The 20,242-nt window shown below is 53.8% G+C and overlaps 1 protein-coding gene across 2 annotated transcripts in view; it reads left to right on the top strand.

Moving 5' to 3' along the window:
- Nucleotides 1–728: 728 nt before the first annotated feature.
- The window catches only part of EVPL (envoplakin), a 28,129-nt gene continuing 8,615 nt past the window's right edge, over nt 729–20,242 (top strand). Inside the window, exons 1-16 of one of the 2 annotated variants that reach the window (XM_026099002.2) lie at nt 729–789; nt 2,817–2,959; nt 9,506–9,605; nt 10,148–10,302; nt 11,032–11,155; nt 11,964–12,089; nt 12,337–12,375; nt 13,137–13,298; nt 13,881–13,988; nt 14,438–14,533; nt 15,014–15,139; nt 15,953–16,099; nt 16,498–16,652; nt 18,048–18,145; nt 19,053–19,234; nt 19,950–20,128. In XM_026099002.2, coding sequence (XP_025954787.2) covers nt 2,886–2,959; nt 9,506–9,605; nt 10,148–10,302; nt 11,032–11,155; nt 11,964–12,089; nt 12,337–12,375; nt 13,137–13,298; nt 13,881–13,988; nt 14,438–14,533; nt 15,014–15,139; nt 15,953–16,099; nt 16,498–16,652; nt 18,048–18,145; nt 19,053–19,234; nt 19,950–20,128 — 1,871 coding nt within the window. In that variant the 5' untranslated portion in view covers nt 729–789; nt 2,817–2,885. The remainder of the gene's footprint in view (nt 790–2,816; nt 2,960–9,505; nt 9,606–10,147; nt 10,303–11,031; nt 11,156–11,963; nt 12,090–12,336; nt 12,376–13,136; nt 13,299–13,880; nt 13,989–14,437; nt 14,534–15,013; nt 15,140–15,952; nt 16,100–16,497; nt 16,653–18,047; nt 18,146–19,052; nt 19,235–19,949; nt 20,129–20,242) is intronic. The other variant, XM_064522565.1, reaches the window with a different exon arrangement.

Raw genomic sequence — 20,242 nt, forward strand, 5'->3', positions numbered from 1 at the left:
AGCAGCCCTCAGCCCTGCTCGGGGTGCCTGCCCGAGAGCCAAGCTGCTGAGACAGAGCCCCTGAGGCTGCTGCGTGGCTGAGGAATAGCAGATGCTCTTCTGAGATGTGGCCTTGCTCTTGCAGGCATCTCTTGCTTGCCCTCCTGCATCAGAGATCACTCCAGAGGCCTCGATCACCCAGGCAAGTTTGGCCCTTTCCCCATGTGAGTTCAATTCAATCACTGTCTGTGGAGTCTTCCTCCCTCTGCTCTCTTCATGTGCAACCTTGGCAGTGCTCGCAGAGCTGCCCCCGTCACGGGGAGCAGCAGAGATTTTGCTGGTTACAAGAAGAAGCCAACGAAACCCACCCCAACATGCAGGACCTGCCTCTTGCTCGGAGGCAGTAGAGGTCCGTGGCTGGAGCTGCCTGCAGAGGTCTGGCCCTGCTCTCCAGCGCGCGTCTCCCGCTGTCTGCAAGCACAGGTGCTACCCTGCCAAACACATTGCCCCTTTTTAAATCAATCCTGAGATAAGCTGTGTGTTTTTCTGTCCTGTCAGTATCTAGCACAGAGGTTGCTGCTACCTGCCAGGGCGTGTGTGTCTCTGGGTGTAGGGTGATAAATCAAAGAGCCTTACCTTTTAAAATACTCTTTCAGAGAGATCCTCCCCAGGTGAGGACCAGCTGGGGGAAGGATCACAGCTCTGTCTCGTTAAATGTGTTGGGAGAGGAAGGTGCTGTTTTAAAGCTTTGCAGGTCAGGAGCTCCAGCTCTCGGCTCCAGACCATGGGTGATGGATTGCTTGGAGGCAGGTAACCTCAGGGGGGAATTTGTCCTGGTTTGGTATGTGCCTGTTTTGGTTTCTGTGTTTCGTAGTACCTCTACTGCATGCCAGGACAATGTCTTCCAGGGGGTTATTGGCAATAAGTCTTGTTCACTTTTGTTTTGCTGCTTTGAATTCAAAGGGGATTGATTCTCTCCTACCTTGTATAAACAGCAGCCCTGCAGAAAATGGGCTATCCTGTGCAGTCATGGGATCCTGCTTGCTCCTGTTTTGTTTGGGTACAAATTGTGGCAGAGGTCTACTTGGGCCTTAAATGCTTTGAACTCTCGTCCTTGGCAAGGTTTGAGCTTTCGTTAAGCTTTTGAACGCAAACGCAGCAGGTCCTGTGGGCTGGAGCTGACGTGCTGTGCTCGTTTCCTCCTCCCTGGCTCCCTCCAACGACTGCAGTTTTATTCTGTTCAAGGAGCACTGTTGCTGTCAGTGGGCGACTGGGTGTTAATGGCAAAGGGATGATCTTTTAGCAGCTGCTTTCCATCTTATCTCTGGAACACTGAACAGCAAAGATAGGCCTGAACAATTTTCTACTAACTCCAGATGCCTTGGCGGAGAGGTCACCCCCTCCCGCTGAGTTCCCCTGGTGCTTTAAATGCCAGCTGCCTCCCCGTGCTTCACATTAGGAGGACCTCCTGCCTTTATGCCTGAGTCTTGGAACGAGAAGCAGGGGCCAAGCAAAGAGCCGTGCTCACCCAACAGCAAGGTGATACCAACAGGAAAAGGCAATAACTTCTAAAAAATTGCTTGTAAAAGGACAAAACCATAGTGGAAAGAAAGGCCCTGCACAAAGGAGCCTTGTCCCATTTGTGTGTGTCTTTATCTCCCGAGACAAGCGTGGTCTGTTTTGCACCAGTTTAAAGGGGACGTAGTGGTCACTCCAGAAGTGCTGAGAGAGCCCAGGCTTCTGCCTCCGGTCCCGGGTGATGTAGGGCTGCAGGAAACGGGGATGAACAGCCACAAACCTGTGGTGGCATCACAGGTGACTGGTGCTTACACAGGGACCGCAGTCCCCAGCTGCTTCTGTCCCCTTCCTCCTCCATCCTCTGCCCTTCCTCCTCGGTTCTGCACTGGATAAAGATCCAGTGTCACTGGTATCCCTACCGGAGTCACCTGAAACACAGAGTTCCTGCTTTGCGGGAAACTGAACTTCGGTTTATCCGAAAGCAGCAGGATGCTGGTATCAGCCAGCGCTTGCTGTGGTTTCAGAGAGCCATGGGGCTGGGCAGCCCTACCGTATGGCACGGCCTGGACAGGTATTCCCGGGTGCCACGGAGACCCCAGGCTGTTGTCACGCCATCCAGCTGGGACTCTGAGCCTGTGATCCGTAGGGAAAAGAGCTGCCCAGAGGCAAAGCCTGCTCCAAGATCTCACATAGAGAGAGTGTCTGGTTAGAGCCTCGGCTGCAGGTCTTTGGGGCTTTGCTACTTGAATTTGTCCCAGAGCCCAGACCGCGCTGGATGAGCGCTCGTGATGCTGCACTGCAGCTGCTGAGCCAGGACTAGCTTGTGCTGAGCCAAAAGGTTATTGAACTGCAAAAATAAGATCATCTTCTGTGAACTGGTGATTTGCAATCTAATGCTGCTGCTTTGGAAAACTCTTGGATTGCATCATCACCAGGGCTCCTGCTGCTTTTCCAGCATTTTAAATAACAAACATGGGAAGGTGCTTTAAAGCATGTTTTCGTAATCACTGCAGGCTCCCTCTAAGTCCTGTGTTCAGACTTTCACTCCCTGTCAAGGCTGTGCTCTGTGCCCCGCTGCGGGGAAACTGCTGCGCGGCTGCGGCTGTGTGCACCGAAACGCTCCCCGAGCCAGGGCGAGGTCTGCTGTTCTCCCTCTGGGGCGCTGCTCTTTCCACCCCAAACTGGTTTTTCGAGTCATTTTTCGTATGTGCCTCCATCTCTGCTTCTGCTCACCTGCGTTTGGGGAGGAGCCTCCCAGAAACTGCTCTTTAGTGCACTGCGACCTTCCCCTGCTCAGTCTCGTCATTCCATCCCGACAGGCAGGAGCGGGGAGCCAGTGCCCACAGCAGCGTCGCAGACTCCAGGAGACCACCCGCGTCCTCGCCAGCATGTTCAAGGGGGTGGGCAAAGGCTCCCCAAGCACAAGTTCCCCGAACAGAGGTTCCCCTGTCAAGCCTAGCAAGTAAGTGCAACTCCTCCTCTCTCTAAGCGGTCTTGCGAACCCTGAGGGAAGACGGTCTCGGTGCCTGAGAGCTGTGAGACCACCCTCCTCTGTGGAGCAGCCAGAAAGCTGGGGATTGCTAGGGGCTCGTGCCAAAACACGCTGTCCCAGCACAGGCTTTTTTGTCCTTGTCTTTTGTGGGGTTCGCGCTCCACCCCAGAGGTAGCCTCATAGCCCGTGGGAGGTGCAGTGTCTGAACGTGTGTTTGGAGATGCATTAAGTGAACGGGGAGGTGTAAAGACCCTTCCAGGCAAGCAGGAGTAGGGAGAATAAATTCAGCTTTGCTTGGCTGGAGCAGACTGTGCTGGATGGAGAAGCAGCTGTGAGTCCAGATGGGAGATCCCAGGACTCTTCTGTTGGGTGAGTTTGGCATGATGCTGCCCTGGGAACTGGGATCCTGAGAGAGGGATCTCAGTTTGGTGCTGCCCCGCTGTCAGGTGGCTAAGGCAGGTGAGGGATGGGTTTGCTGGCAAGTGATCGCTCTAATCCATCTTGGTGACAGGCTGGTTCTCTGGGGGTAAAATAGCTGAGGTTGCTTCTTTCAGGCCTGTCTGAGGTAGCACCAAACGGATCCGAGAGCCATGTCCTGCTCTGAAGAGATTCACTGAGCTCTACAGGGGCAGTGTATATGACGGGACTAAGAGGGGAAGAGGTGCTTCTCTAGAGGCAGGGTTTCTCTGGGTGCCTCTGCAAAAGGGTGCTCCTGAAGAGAGAGATCTCATCCTTTCACTGAGCTGCAGTTCCTAACTCAGGATTACTTTCCACTTTCCCTCAGCAATTTTGCATTTCCTAGTGCTAGCGGACCAGTTCTGCAGGAACCCCTGGCCCCAGCCAGGGTTAAAGGCTGTGGAAATTGCAAAGGGGGTAGGTCGGAGGAGAAGGGGACCTGCAGCAGAAAAGGGGATGCTGGCCCTGTCGCCCACAGCCACCAACGGCAGCAGCCCAAGACGGTGTGTGCAGACACCTGGGTGGACGCAGCACTGCACTGGCAGCCACCTGCACCGTTTATGGGGGCCAAACCCAGCATGAGCAAACAGCCCCTGAGAGGGTGGTGGCCCAGTGCTGCTGCTGGGTAGCAGGACTCCAGACCTCTGGGAAGAAAGGAGCTCTCAGCAAAGGCTGAGGTTTCCAAGTCTGGATGTCTGGATTTGATCCTTCACCTTATGGGGCCCCTTTGAACAGCAGGCCTTTGTCAGGACCCAACTGCAGTGGGACGCATCCCCAGAAACCCTGGAGCTTAGCTGTGTTAGCCTGTGTTTTTAGTCTTTCCAAAGCACGTATCCAGCTCCCCCAGCCTATGTTGCGTGTTGGCTTCCAAAACTGGGCTAGAAATTTCAAGTAAAGCTTTGTGATACAGCTCTCTGCAGTCCTTGTTGTGCCATAGGAGATGGTTGGGGCCACACTCTTTCCCAGCATGAGCCTCTTGAGATAAACGGAGTCAAACCACATCCAGGCGAGATCTTTCGACGCAGGATGGAGGTTGGAGCCAGAAGCATGACAATTGCTTAGCCAGTCGTGCTTGTTTTAGGAGGCACTGACCATCAGACAAGGGCTAATTTGTTTGGCCGCAGCCTGGGACCTGGTCAGCGCCATCCTGCCGAGATTAGCCAAGGAAATGAAGGTGAATGAATTGCCTGGGGACCAGCAGACAGCGTGTGCTCTGCAAATGGTCGCAAGCAAATTCTGATCGCCCATAACTGCCCCTGGCCTCCTCAGGGAATATATCCTGGAGAGTTTGTAGCAAGCTTAGGTTTGGCCCCGAGAAAGAGCCTTGCTGGACCTGTCTCTAGGATGAGGCATGCTGCTGGGGGTGAAGCGGAAAATTCATGAGAAGATGGAATTGAATCAGATCTGGCTGGACTGGCTGCCCTGGTATGATCTTTATAAAGGCTGTTGGTGGTTTTGGAGGTGGCTGGCAAAGCCTGGGGTTTAATCATCTCCTGGGATTGCTGTTTCTGCCACCGCTTCCTGCACTTCTCCCCGATCAGTCCATGCAAGACTGCATGGGCCCTGGGGGGACGGTCACAGGCTCAAAGGCCTAATCTGAGTGCCAGTCCCATTTACAGCACTGAGAGGGGGGTCGTTGCATCTGCCGTGAGATGCTTAGGCTGGCAGATCAGAGCGTGCAAGGACTTCTGTGTGTCGGGGGAAATGGGCCCAGCTTTGAGGTCCATCCTGCAGCTGGGCAAAGTCAGTCAGAGACTTTTGCTTGGACCATAAAGCAAACTCCCTTGTAAGGAAGGAATGGAGGGGTTAGACTTAGGGGTGGGTGTTGTAGTCCTGCTTGAACATGCTCTGGCAAATGTGGCTTAGAGTGGGGGGACTGTCCTGCTTCTGCTAAGAGACACCATCCCCTTGCATGCAGTTGGACTGTCTAGGAGGCAGAAAGTGGTATGACAAATAAACCAATTAATAAGGATGATAATAGGGCTCTGCCCTTTCCAGACATACAATAGCCCTAGGGAGGAAGGTCTACTCTGGTTGTCTTGAGGAGGAGGAAGAAGAGCTCTGCTAAGCTTTGTCCTCAGTTATCTCTCGGGAAGCCCAGTGCTGCCGCCGTACGCACACCATGTGCATCGAGTCCGACATGGGCCCTGGGAGCATGAGGGATGCCCAGTGCAAGCATGCATGAGTTTGTGGCTCCCCATATCCTGCCAAATTCCAAGTTGCCTCTCTGTAGCCCGAGTGTCAACATCATGGCTCTGAAATGTGGGGCCTGCCTACGATCAGCTCTTGTCGAGCACGGGCTTCTCCCGGGGGTGGCAAGACCACGTAGGGCAAGGGGCGCAGGGCTGTGCAGGGCCAGGTACACGGGCTGGGGCAGGAGGAACAGCCCTGAGGAAAGATGATGATGATACTCACAGGCCGCGCAGGCAGAGGAGGCTTGCGTTCCTCTTAGCATGCTCTGTGGCTGTGGTGGGAGGGTCTGTGGTAGTTTGGGTGCTTGTCCAAGCATGCACAGATTGAGTGGGCTCCTCAGCAATGCTCCCACCTGGACTGTGGAGCCTGATGAGGCTGGGAGGCTCAGCTGAGGACAGACAACTTCACTCATGCATCAGGTCTTCCTGGGGCTCCCAGGACAGCATGTGGACATCCCTATCCTTCCAGGACATTCCCTGCTCAGAGCTTCAGCACTACTTGAGCATCTAGACTCTCTTTTGCAGACTCTGTAGTTCTTCAGCTGCTTGCAGGGCTGGCATGTCCCTTCCCCAGCCCAGCTTCTGCCAGATAAAGGGTCTCAAGGGTCTTTTTCCTGCAGCCCTACCAGGCTTCTTCGCTTGGCTTGCATAGGGACCTCCTGACTCTCCACTCTCACGCCATATAGAGGAGCTCCTCTGCTCTCTGGAGATGATGCGCTCCGAGAAGCATCACTTCCTCCCTGAGGATCATGTTCTTTCTAACAACATCCTCATTTCTAACCTCAAGTGTGCTATGCACTGCAAAGGCAGGCCAGGCTGAGGATGGGCAAGGCTGAGCCTCAGTGCTCTTAGAGGTCCAGCTCCCCCCATGGCTTTAGGACCAGCACCAAAGGCACTACTTCTCTCTTGTGACCAGGAGGTTGTTAAGGTCTTTTCAGACCATGGTTTTATTGTGGCTTGGCCTAAAGAAGGGTGGAGCGTGGATCCCTCTTCATGAACAAAGAGATGGGGCGTCCCAATGTTCTCCACAGCCAAGAACAAGTGGGTTTTTATTGGCAATCCACCCTCTCCGGGAAGGCTGGATCCCAAGTTCTCCCTGGCTGGAAATGACACAAAGGTATCCCCAGGCACATCACAACAGGGCTCAAGCTGGGTAGCCTGTCCAAGCTCTTTCCACGGGCAGCTGAATTCAGCCAGACCTCTCAAGGACTGACTCTTCCCCAGCACATCTCAAGAGGCATCCATGCCCCAGGATGCCAGCCAGCCTGTGACTCACTCTCTCCTCCCTGCACAGGAAACTTGGGTGGTGCTCAAGTATTTGCTCATGGGACACCACCTCATTCCAGGCGTGTCAGGGATGAGTGGGAGATTGTGTAACCTCCTGGGGAGGGGGCAGCTCTTTGTGCTTCCATCCTACTGCACACTCAGGTTCAAAGGGGACTATGTCCTGACTCTGTGCTGCTCCAACACCCCCTCAGTCCTCCCTGCTGTGCCTCAGACCTGAGGCCATCCTTCATTTCCCTGAGCATTGCAATTTACCCCAGGAAGACAGCCATGTGGCAGAGATGGGGTGGGAGGGAAGTTTGTGGGGTGTAGAAGACAGATCATAGCAGATAGTGATACTTTATTGATGATGATGCCCTGCTTGGGCTCCCTGCCCCAGGATCCCTGTAAAAGGAGGCACTGCCAGAGCACAGCAGTCCCTTGTTTCCTTTGCTGACCATGCGTTTTGCAGGCAGGGAAGCTGACGTATGACCAGGAGACGCTGCTAACCCAGAGCCCCTGAGGGAGCTGGAAGCTGCTGCGGTGCAGGCCCATGCTACCCTCTTGGGAAATCAGGGAGGAGTCAGAGAAAGGGATGAGGAGGATGCCGTGAGCAGGAGCACTAGGGCTGCCTCTCCTCTGGAGTAGCGTGGGCTTGGCTAGGGTCAGCATGGGCTGAGCTGACTCGAAACACGACCTCTGTCTGTGGTGTCCAAGTGCTTGGCCAAGGGTGACTGTACCACTACCTGGCACTTTACAGTCACTTGGGGCTGTAATGGATGAACATCTCAGCATCTGCTCTAGCCTTTGATACGAGCCATGGAATAACTGGAGCCCCATAGGGCTGTTAAAGGCTGTATGCAGACGTGATTTCTTCCTCCTGTTACTTCTGCCTCTCTGTGTCACTCCAGCAATGGGCACACCTGCAAATAGGTGGGGGCATGTGCTTGGTCCCTGCAGTTTATTTTGGATGCATCCATGACCAGGCATGGCTCTCTGTGCCAGGGAGCTGATGGATTGCAGCTGCAAGGATATCTCAATAGTTTGGGGTGAAACACAGCTTTGCATTTTGGAGGAGCAGTTTCCCCATGGTCCTTTGCTGGATTCAGGAGCTGGAAAGGAAACCGCGTGGTCGGAAGGCAAATGTGGATGGCTCAGCAGCAGGACAGCACCTTCTCTCCCCCGAAGGCATGGGACAGGTTGTACCAGCCAGCCCTGAAGAAGCATCCCCCCCCCCCCAACCCCCCATTCAACTTACCTCCTGCTTGTTGCTTTTCTGGCAAGGCTCTGGCTGCCTTCTCTTTCGTGCCTGCCCAAATACTCTGTTGCTGCTGCTCAAACTCATTTGTTTCTGGTCTCAGACCATAAAGCCGGCACATAACTGAGCTCAGCCTCTGCTGAGCTTTGTCCCATTAGCAGCAATCCAAAGCCACAAATCCCCGGATGATGCTATAGGTCCACACTCCCATCTCTGCTCCCACATCCTGGCATTGCTGCATGCTCCCTGCCTGGAGGGTGAGGCCAACTCTGTCCCCAAGGGAAGATGCTATTAGAAGCCACAGGACATAAGGGCAGAGGCGGCACCACAGTTTGTGCTTCCTTATCCGCAGGAAGCTTTGAGGCTGCAGCTGCCTGGCTGAGAATGAGCTTGTGCCTTGCTACGGCCTCTGGATCCAGCTGTTTTGGCAGGGCTCTGCGTGTTTATTTGCACTAGAGGTGATGCACTAAGTATCATGATGGTACCAATCGGTTGTATGATGGCACTGAGGTGAGAGGTAGTAGACAGGGGACAGCTGGTGATGAGGACATCTAGTGAATCTTCACTGGGCACTAGGAGGGCTGTAGTTCTACTATTGCCGTGGGAAATTTGTCCTCTGAGCCCAAGAAGCAGTGTGACTACTCCAGCCAACACAGTGCCCGGAGGTGTTCGTAATCTGCAAGGTAAGTCCTTGCCCATTGCAGCCTGGCCTTGGGGTGGCACTGGGCACTCTGCCACCGCAAGAGGCTCAACTGCAGAGCACCTAGCATCAAACAAGACCACAGCGTGGCCATTCTGCATCGGGCTGAAGGGCTATCTAGCCCACCTCTGCCAGCAGCCAAGGACAGACACCCAGGGAACAGCCTCCAAACAGGGCAAGCATGTTGTACTACCTCCACGGGATGCTCTCTCAGCCTCCAGCTGTCTGTGGCTTCAGGACTTTCCAACCCAGATATGGTGTCTGTGCATTTAGGAGCCCTCCAGGGATTTAATTTATTCCTCCGCTGCTTTTTGAATCCACACAGACTTTTGAGCATTTGCAGCATCCTGTGGCAAGGAGTTCTGCAGAGGAAGTGCTTGGTTTGCAAAGAGCCACTGCCTGATCCCTCTGAATGTGCTGCCTGTTACCTTCAGTAGGCTGAATGCAACAACCAGACATCACCTGCTTGTCAGCGCAAGGGGGGTGCACATCTGTACCCTCGGCCACAGCTTAGACTCCTCCTCCGGAGGCTGAGAGAACGTGTGGTAAAGGCTGGAAGGACTAGGTCTACGTCAGGCCCTGGGCAGCGATTAGGAGGGTGAGCATTGCCTTTACCCATATGGCTGCTGTGCTGTTCCCTCTCTCAGGTCCTCAATGAATGAGCTGGCTGTGCTCATCTCCCGCATGCAGACAAATGCTGATCAGGTGGAGAAGGACATCCTGGAGACACAGTCCAAACTCAAGCAGGTGAGTTGTGGCAGAGGGCAGTGGGAAGGTGAAGGACTTTGGCAGGGAGATGCCTTAAAAAAAGCAGTGTTCAGGACAACGGATCAGTTGTCTGCTCTGTGCATCAGATTGTCAGTGAAGGTCTGGGGCTGACTTGAAGCTGGGGAGGAACAGAGCACCCCGCAGCTGGGCCAGCATATTAGAGCCTCCCAAATTCTAGTCTTCATATTTTATGCTCACTGCCTCCTGTTTCTTACAGCCTGGGTTGTATCACCTGCAGCCTAGGCTGTATCTGCAGTGGGGCAGCATGGCTCTGTATCTCCTAGCAGACCCAGAGGCAGACAGCCAGCCTGACCCGTGCAGATGCCCTGGGGCAAGAGAGATGCTGAAGCAGGCAGCTTGCATGGGGATCTACTCCCTAGCTGTGTCCTTGCGCCAGGATTCCTCTGCAATTGGGTACCTCTGAGTGTTGAGCGTCCAGGCCCTCCATGTTAGCTAAGGAGAGCATTGAGACATCTGCGTGGGCCAACCAGGTTTTTCTGTCTGTCCTCTCTGGGCTCCAGGACACCAGCAATTACCAGAAGAACAAGGCCTTTGAGTTCCAGCAAGAGAATGCCAAGAATCTAAAGGAGGCTGAGATCCTGCTGAAAGACCTCTTTCTGGACGTGGACCGCGCCAAGAGGCTGAAACACCCCCAGGCTATTGAAATAGAGAAAGAGTGAGTGTGGCAGGAGAGCTGGCATGATCAGGGCACTGAACGATTGGAAACCCCAGGCCAGAGCAAGGTTCTGGGCTGACTCCAGTTGTTGCCATGAATAGGCAGTTTCACCTTTCTTCCCTTGTATTTTAGCCTCAGTGCAGCCATCAGGCATCACTGTCACACCCAGATGTTGGTGTTTGTTGTCTGTACACAGCAGGCACTAGACAGTCCCTGATCTTAACCAGGACCTCCTGTAGAGACTACTAGGTAAATGCAGAACTAAAAGGTGGCCCCACACTCAGGATCTGTGCGCCCAGGGCAGTTGCACTTTTCCTCTGCTTTTCCCAGAATGGAGGCTTGTCCTAATACAAGTACAGAGAGTCAGAGCTGGGTGTTCGAAGGGGAGAAAAACCTCAGCTGGCCTCTAGTGCTTTGCTCCCCCTCCGCTTTGCTGCTCAGCCCTTCCAGATGGAAATGAGGAAGAAAGAGTTGTTTGCTGGTGGGAGGGGACACACATACCCCTGATCTCCCTGCAGTTGTTCCCAGCTTCCTCCTGGGACGTAATGTCTGAGATGTCCCTGGAGATGGAGAGCATCAGGTATGTCCCTCCATTGCTGAAGGAGGACAGTGTCACAAAAGGACAACAGTTCAGGCTGGGTCTTATGGGTGAAATTTGGGCTCCACACACCCCACCTTGGCTCTCCCCCTTCCAAAATGATAGAGACATGTGCCTTTCCTCCTCGGCAGCATCCAGCAGCTCCACGACCGTGTGACGCAGCAGTGTGCAGAGTACCGGGGCCTCTACGAAAAGCTTAACATCCCTGATGTGGGGCCCAGGGTAGACTGGGCCGGGATCCTGGACCAGAAGATGGTAACAGTAGCTGTATTTACAAGTATCTCGTAACTCCTACAGGGTCAGAAAGTGCCTGCTATTGCCGGAAAAAAAAGGGCAGGAGAGATCAGGGATCTGCCTGCCTCCTTCCCCTTGAACTAAAGCTCAGATGGAGCTGAAACACCATGGCTGAGCGCTCTGTCGTCTGAACTGGGCGATTGTTCATCATTTGCTGTTGAGACCCATAGGCCTGTGCCAGCCACTGTGTGCTCAGCCGCAGGCACGTGGTGGAGCTAACTCCGAGTGCCCTGGGAAGGAGAAGGAATCTCCTCCCACCTCTTAAAACCCTCTGGAGGACCATTAGATTGACCCGTTCAGATTAAGAGCTACCAGAGAGTGAGTAGGTGGACGTGTCCTGCTGTGGGTTGAAAGGTTGGGGAAGCTGATGGCTTCAAAACCTTTACAGCCATAAATCCTATGACTTAATGCTGTAAGTTCTTGGGTATGTGGAGTGCCCAGTTTGGAGTCAACTTGGGTTCCCTTGAAAGCTAGATGATAACTATGCGCATCTACTGCATGTCATCACTGGAAATGTGGCTGGCTCAGCCTAGATCTGTAGGCTGGAGGGCTAGCTGGGGTTATACGGCCTGGCTGTCTTCTCTTTGCTCCGCTGAGTGCCTGAAGAAATGGCAGCCGACAGGAATCATGGTAAACAACCTCAAAGTCCCATCCCTTCCCTCCATCCTGGAATGGTATCAGACCTTTTAACACTCTGCCTGCACTCACCCTGCTCTCTCCCTGAAATAAGACCTTTTGCATTAATCTTTTCATAACTCTCTTTGCGCAGAAACAAATCAGCACAGGACAGTATGGCCCCAGCATGCCAGAGTTGGAAAAGCAAATAGCTGAGCAGAACATCCTCCAGAAGGAGATTGAAGCCTATGGCCTCCAGATCAAGAACCTCCACTCTGGGGTAAGACATCCCTCTCTCTCGCCTGTGCTTGCCCACCCCACTCAGGACCCCGCAGGGGCTGTGCTGAAGAGGGCGCAGGGGAAATCTGAGCTAGGACAGATCCATCCAGACAGAGGCCAGGGGCTGGTTCTTGAATGATTTCTAAAGTCCTTCCCATAAGTCAGCTTACCAGCACCTATCACAGCTGGGTTTTTGGTAACAGCTCTCTTTTTTTTTTCCCCTCGGTTCTGGATGTGTTATAACCCAGGACGTGGCAGATTTGAAGAGCCAGTATAAGGACTTGCTGGTAAGATTCTCAGTGGCTTTCTGGACAGAGAGGGGTGACAGGGTGACAGCAGGGTGACTCTTTCCCCAACAGACAGGGAATACCCAGATCAGGGCAGGAGCTATCTCTAGTGTTGCACAGTGAAGTTATCCCTCATTTTCTTTCCTCTCCTCCTCCTCCACATTGAAATGGGTGTAAATAAAGAGCACATTTGCTGCTCTCGAGGGAATCCTGAGAGTGAGATCTGGGCCTCTTTTCTTTGTGGATCATCACCCTGGAGCTGCCTGTGCATCCATGAGCACAGGGTTACACATACGAGCAGCGAGAAACCCTGTCCCAGCCCACAGGATGTTCCAAATCTGCATTGCAAACTTTGAGGTTTGCACCGATCCCTAACAAGGGCTCCAGAGAGGAAATGAGCAGCCAGAGCAAAGGAGATGGCCAGGACAAAGGTCCTGGGTTTATCCAGCTGAGCCCATAAAGATTAATGCTGAAGAAGGGCATCTGTGAGAAGCAATTCAGAGCTGAGGCTGTTCTCAGACTCCCTGAGGCACCGGCCCACACCTGAGATTCTGGTTAGACAAACGCATCCTGTTTGTGAAGGAGGAAGATGGAATGATGGCCCCACCAGATAAGAACAAGTGGTGGCAGATGCCTCGTAAAGGTCTCTGGGAATCTTCTGGTGGATGTACAACGTGAGCAGGGTCCTGGGGAGGAGGAGGAAGGGAACAGGCTTCTCAGGCTAAGCACCAACACCCTCTCTCTGCTGTGCGAATGGGCAGAAAGCCTCCATCTGGCGAGGGCAGAGCCTGGGCAGCCTGTACAAGCACCTCCAAGGCTGCACCAAGGAGCTGGGCTACCTCTCAGACCAGCAGAACAAGATCCTGAAGCAGGACTGGAGCGACCAAATGACGGATGCCCAGACAGTGCGTCGGGAGTACGAGGTGAGGGCCGGGGAGAGCAGCGTGCCCCAGCCATCAGGAGCTGGCCACGTCTGCCACGTGAGCTTTGCAAGGTGCATCCCTGCCTCCTGCTCATCCACCAGCACTTTTCCAGGCCTACCTTGTAGCACTGAGCACCCAGACAGGGGCAGGAGAGGGGCTCTGGGCTGTGCACTGGCGTCAAGTGCGTCCTCACCTGTCCCCTGAGCTGACACTTGCTGTCTCACGCTGGGAGCAGAGCTGCTGGTGAGGCTGTCAGCGCCCAGATGTGAGGGAGAGGTTCAGCATCATGTCAGCCTCGGTGTCCAAAGTATAACACCCAGTGACAGCTATATTCTGGGACCAGGAAGAAGACAGGGATAATTGCTTAGGAGAATGCACTTTGTACAGATGCCCTGACGCTTTCTCAGGCCCTAGCGTGGTCCTGGCCTGTGATTTGTTCTAGCTATGCTGAACCACTTCTATGGAAAAGGAGGTCTGTGTTTAGGGAGCCTTTTCTCTGCTCCGTGGGGTTGGTGCCCAGGGGGACACTGCTCTGTGCTCCCCGCACGCTCTCACTGCAGTGGGGTTTTTCTTCCCCTTCAGGATTTCAAGGCCAGTGAGCTGCTCAACCAGGAGGAGTTTGTGAACAATCTGCAGGACGATGGCGACAGGATGATTGAACTGAAGCACCCGGCTGTCAAGCCTATCCAGGTGGAGAAAGGGGGTCTCCTCTGAAACCCTGTAAGAGAAGGGGAGTGCTTTACGTAATTTGTGAGTCAAGAGCCAAGAAATGGGTTTGAAGAGACCTTTTCACCCATTCTGCAGAGCTGCCGTGTACCCTTTCCTCCCACGTTGTACCAGCTGCATTGCAGCAGTATCTGCGTGTCTTCTCCAGTCCTATGGGGTAGCTGGGAGCAGTGCAGACTCTTCGTCCCCTTCAGAAATCTCTGTATGAGCCAGCTCGCTGCGAAGCAGGTGTCCTTGCTCATGTTCAGGATCAGGCAATGCCTGGGAATAGCTTTGCCGCTATTCAGCAATAGTCTTTACTTCTTCTCTGACCTCTGGGACTTCTGTGGAGAGGAAACCCGTGTGTGTACGTGTGTGGGAGTGGGGGATAGGACTAGACACATCCCACCGAGACATGCTCTGTCCCCTCGCAGGCTCACCAGGAAGCCTTGAAGAATGAGTGGCAGAATTTCCTGAATCTCTGCATTTGCCAGGAGAGTCACCTGAAAAGCGTGGAGAGCTATAAGAAGGTAAAGAGCAGGTGGGAGAGCATGGGCCATGGGGTAGCAGGGTCAGGGCGGAGTGGGTAGCCTGGGTCCTGGGAGCCCAGCCGACAGAGAGATTAGGATGGGAGATCTTTTGTTTGCACCTGGTCAGGATATTTTGAGGAAACGTGTCTCAGAACACAGTCCTTTAGTGCTGCAGTGAAGGACTGGGTCCCAGTTTGCCTGATCCGCCCTGCTGCTGGGACCAGTTAGTGTGCTGACTTGGAGAAGAGGCATAGCTGAGCGTTACTACCTGGTTGTTAGCTGGCAAGTGTCTGTTGGTTGGGATTAATATGCCTGTGGCTCAGGCATTGGGGAGTCCTTGTGCAAGCACATGCTTTGAGGGCGGCCTGTTGGGTTTTGTGAGCCCCAGGCATATTGTGGGGGGAGCCCTGAGTCCCCCACTGGGGTGGAGAGATAGCCATGTCCTCCCATCCCTGACAGTTTTCCTACCCACATGTCTAGTTCCAGGATGATGCTGAAGCTGTGAGCCACTCCCTGAAGAAGATGAACTCCGACTTGGACACCAAATACAGCAAGTTTGACAAGGACAGCCCTGGGGTGGTGTCAGATCTGCTGCTTCAGCTGGAGGTGAGGTCTTCAGGGTCTGTGGCACTAACTGGACTTAAGGGAGGTCTCGTGTCTCAGACACAGACCAAACATTACTGCATCCCTCTGTAAATAAGAACTGGGAAGGAGATGAGGCGGGTAAATAACCCTCCCAGGACAGATCATCCCAGCTTTGTGCTAGGGAGCGGAAAGCCCCTGGCAATTCTGTGCTCCGGATGGAAGAGACAGCCCCAGCTGAGTCCCTGCAGCCCCAGAAGGGCCGTGCTCCTCACACTGGGGATCTCTGGGAAGGCAGTGGTCTCCACCAGTAACATACAACCAGGCTCCAGGCCACCATCAGAGTAAAGCAGCAGCACACGATGGGGAGGAGTAGTGTGTCTTCCTAAACATGAGGCACTTGGGTTAGAGGGTCCGCAGAGAGCAAGAGCTGCTGGCGTGCAAGCAATGGGGAAGGGCCTTCCTATCTTCTCAGCGCTCTCTCATGAGCCAAGAGCAAGGGAGGGAATAAAGAAATCCAGCCTCAGGGGTGAGATGCAGACAGGAGAGGAATGTTTTCCAGTCAGTGAGGATCACCCAAGGTTAACTCAGGCAGGCTGTTCCTTCAAGGGCAGATCTGCCATGAGTGAATGAAAGAGGAGGGAGTGTAGAAAATGCAGAGGGGAAGAGGACATGGAGAGATAAAGAACAGAGAAATTCCTGACTCTACCCTAGCAATGAGCACCCAAGGATGGACAACTGCCTCCAGCGTACTCACAACACTGTGAACTGCTGGTGCCGCTCTGTTCCTTCTCACCCAAACCTGGTCACAACAACTGTCTTCCCTGCTTTGTCTAGAATGAGGAGAAGGCGGTGAAGCAGGCAGAGAAGATCATCATTGACCTGAAGAAAAGGAGCAAAGAGATCAGCCCACTGAAACTGCGCAGGATGCGTCCCTCCCAGCCCCTCACCTTGGATACCCTGTGTGACTGGGATGCTGGACACGTGAGGACCTGACCAGTGGTTACCCTCAGGAGAGGCGGGCAATTGGATTCTTCTTTGATTGATCCAGTCATTTTTTGCTCCAGCGTAGGAGGAATCCAGTGCAAAATATCCCCAAGTCAAGGGGTGGGAGGTGACAGCTCTCCTGGGAGTCTTGTGGCTTCCCGGGGTGGAGACTGACACCTCACTAGTCTCTGGCAGGTGATGGCTTCCACGGCAGAACCAAAGCACCTGTAGACCTACAAAAGCCACAATTCCCTGCCAAATTCGAAGAGCCGGGCTCTGTCGGTCCCCTGGGAGTCACCTTCTTACCCAGCAGGAGCCTTGCTGGTGATAAGGAGCGGAACTGGCCCAGCACTGGAAAGCCACGACTCTCACTGGGTTTTGTGTCTCTGTTTCAGGTGCAGCTGGCCAGGGGCGACAAGTACACTCTGAAGGATAACAGCAACCAGGAGATGTGGGTGGTGCAGACCAGCGCTGGCGTGGTCCAGGAGGCACCTGCTGCTTGCTTCTCCATCCTGCCACCAGACCAGGAGTCCGTGGACAAGGTCAATAGGTGAGGCCGCAGCGGATAGCCTGACTCACGGAGACTTTCACACTTGACAACAGCACTGCACAGACCTTGCAGTCAAAGAGTTTTCTGGAAGTCAGGCTTGATTTCTTTACCTAAACATGTGACTCGCATAGGTTTGACTAAATCCATTTCGGAATCAGTTTGGGGCTTGGGACTTGCCAAACAGGCCAGAATTATCTCCTGCCAGCTGAGCTCTGATGTCTGTTCTCGGGCAGCCCCAGATGGAGGCCGAAATGTGTTTTTTGAACCGCTGTGGAAGTTCACCGTGTTTGCTCAGTTTCTGCCGTTCCCACGGAAGGGGGTGGTAATGCAGCAAGCTGATGTTACCTTCTCAGTCACGCCCTTAGGTGCTTAGATAAAGCAGTGCTGCTTATGTGCTGTGATAAGGCCCACAGACCAGGTTCAGCAGTAAGTGGGCATGCCCATGACGGGAGTTTGGTTCCTAAGTCACACGGGCATGATTATTTCATTGCATCGCTCTTCCTGAGTACACACCCCCTCTCCGCACGTCCCAGATTACCGAATCCTTTGGACCTAGGAATCTCATGCAGTTTTTAAAACAGAAAAGAAAAAAATTGCAACATCCGCCTAGACAACAGCTCTGCAAGTATTGCCCAGAAAGCTCTGCTTGTCCTTTTGGGGCCACATCTGACAGCTTGTTTCATTTCACAGCATTTTCTTCCCTTCCTAGAGATGAAACCTTTGTCTATCCTGTTTCCCAGCATCTTCCACCATTCAGTTCCTCTGCATGGAGCTACCCAGGTGCTTGGGGAGCCTGGGTCCTGCACTGGCACATTCCTTGTCTGACAACAGCCAGGCAAGACTGTGACTTGCTATTTTTAGAGCACAAAGTTTAGTTGAAGTAGTCCACAGCAGCGATATGAGCTAGCCCTCATCCTTCAAAGGTCCGTGCAGGAGTGACTCTTGGTTCCATCACCCTTCTACCAGCCCAGAGATTTTGGTCCTTCTAGCTCCTCCTGTTCCCAGCTCCAGTTTCATTAGGCAGGGAATCATCCTGGCAGAGGAAACCTGGCATTTCCAGGACAGCAGCCACAGCAGCAGCCAGTTGTACCTGCCTCCTGCTAAGTTGCTAAGTGCCGCAGTGATGTGAACTACCTTTCTAGCCGTGTTAGCTTCTGGGAAGAGTTGGGAAACACTGGCTCCACTGGAAAGAATTAGCTGTTAGCGGCAGTCGGGTGTTCTTGCTGCTCTCCGCTTTCTTAAGCGAAATTTCCGAGTTACAAAAGGCTGCCGCTGCCTTTGGGAACGCCTTCCCGGCAGAGGCACGGAGCTGCTCCTGGGCCAGGCTCTGTTGAGGCTTGCTCAGCGCAGAGGTTTCCTGTCCTGCTGGCTGATGCTGCTCCTCTTCGCTCGCAGGCTGGAAGGGGAGCTGAGCACTGTGAAGCAGAGGCGAGCGGCTGTTCAGAACACCCTGAGGCACAGCCACAAGGAGCCGGTTCACCCCAGGCAGCAGGGTATGTCGGCGTGTTGATCACACCCATCGCACAGCACGCCCCTGCACCTCCTTTGCGCTGCCTCTGTTGCACGCTGTCAGCAGAGCTCCTGGGCCGGGCCGCAAGCAGAGCACCCGCCCACCCAGGCAGGCAGAGGCACCTGCGGGCTGGTGTGAGAATCCCTTGTGCCCTACTGGAAAGGGCAGCAGATGGGACAACCCAGTTCTGGGTGCTGCCAGGGACTCACTGGGTGACCTTGGGCAATTCACTTAAACTCTTTGCTGCCCCTCTGAGACCTCTGAGATTGACCTCTCCTTCTATAAACAGTTGCAGAGTATCTTGGGATGCAGGGGGATGTGCCTACCCAGAGGCTTTAATTAACCCTCCTTTGGGATCTGGGTCCCTCCGAGCTCTTTCTCTTCTTTAGCTGGGGCTTGCAGAACAAGGAGGCAGCAGTGGCTAAACGCCAGCCCCTGGCTCGCTGTATAATTCCTACAGCTGTGGGTGACAAGCTCCCGGTGAAGCTGAGCAGGGGTGTGTGTGCATGGCAGCACACGGTGGTCTTTGCCCCTTCTTTGGACTTGAACTCTGGCCGGCAGGGCCAGAGCTAAAATAATATTGCTAAGGGTTTGTAACGAGTAGGCCCACATATGTGGACGATACTCTGTGGGTTAGAACTGCTCACTGTTTCACAGTCACATTTGCAGTTTACATTTGCAGTTGCATCCAAACCCCATGCTCAGGGTCAGCCTGTACGTGCTTCGACCCTGCCTGACGCACAAGGAGCAGAGTTTTGCAGCAGGGCTGTCATGAGAGGGAGCTGGAGCTTTAGGGACCATATATGCAGGATCTCAGGAGAGAAGGCCACATACCAAGACTGGGATGGCAAATGAGAAACGGGACTTACCTAAGCTGTGTCTTACTGCAGCTCTACCTAGAAGCCCCCCCGCAGCCCAGGATGACCCCCAGGCTGACCAGCTTCTCGGCAGCCTGGATTGTATTGGCAAGGACCTGATCCAGGTAGAGAAAGAGGTCTTGAACCGAGTGAGGTCTCCAGTGAACTACAGCGATCCCGCAGATGACCTTGCCAGGAGGATCAAACACCAGCAGGTGGGTGCTTCTTAGGGCATCTCAAGGGTAGGACGAGTTTGGTAGTGCTGTGCCTTGGCCCAGAACGGAACTGACATAGGATTTACATAGGAAATAACAGCTGGTGCTATGAAGGGGAAAATCTTGCTGCAGTTGCAGAGGTTTCAAGCTGACTTGAGTCCTTGAAGTGGGCAAGCCCTTCCCTTGGCTCAGCTCTTCAGCGAGGTGATCTGTCCTTTTCAGAGCTGTGGACCAAGTGCTAGTCTTGGGGACCCCTCAGCCTTGACGTGGGGATGCTCTCCCCCTTCACCCTCAAGTCTCTAGCATGAAAGACATGGGATAGAGGGAATTGGCTCATCTAATGGGGAGTAGAGTCTGGTAGGTGTGAAGGAGTCAGGAGAAAAGATAGTGCTCTGGAGGCCCCCTCCCTTTCTCTGGGATGAAGTCTGGGTCCATAGTAGTTCAGCTCATTACATCCTCATCTGTGGGTATTTAGCCAGCCCTGGCAGAAGGATGGATTCAGGCAGGTAGGTTTCTTCATCTCTGTTCATTCTGACATCTTCCCTACACCCTGCCATTGCCAGACAGTCTCAGTCTGGATGGGGCTGTGCCCACACCTTATGAGAGGACTATCACACCCTTTGCCCACAGCTAAATCCACCCTGGGGGAGACACATTTCCATAACAGCACTGCTGTGGCTGTGTTTGGTGACTCTGCTCCCATCTGATGTGCCAGGAAACAACAAAGAAACTTGAGAACCTGGGGGCTACCAAGGATGCCTTGCAGAAGGAATGTGAGACCTACCTCTCCAAGAAACCCACCAGCACTTCAGCCTCCCAGCTTCCTGTCACACTGAATGCCCTCAGGAACAAATATAATGATGTCAAGGTGCTCTCCAGCCTGTACAGCGAGAAGTGAGTGGTGATGGCAGGGCCTGCTGGGGATGAGGGAAGGAAGACCTTGCAGAGAGGTGTCAGCACAAGAACGTGAGAGCAAATACATTGAGTCAGGCTATACAGACATGGTTG

Source organism: Dromaius novaehollandiae, chromosome 18 (assembly GCF_036370855.1).
Source record: "Dromaius novaehollandiae isolate bDroNov1 chromosome 18, bDroNov1.hap1, whole genome shotgun sequence".
Taxonomy (NCBI): domain Eukaryota; kingdom Metazoa; phylum Chordata; class Aves; order Casuariiformes; family Dromaiidae; genus Dromaius; species Dromaius novaehollandiae.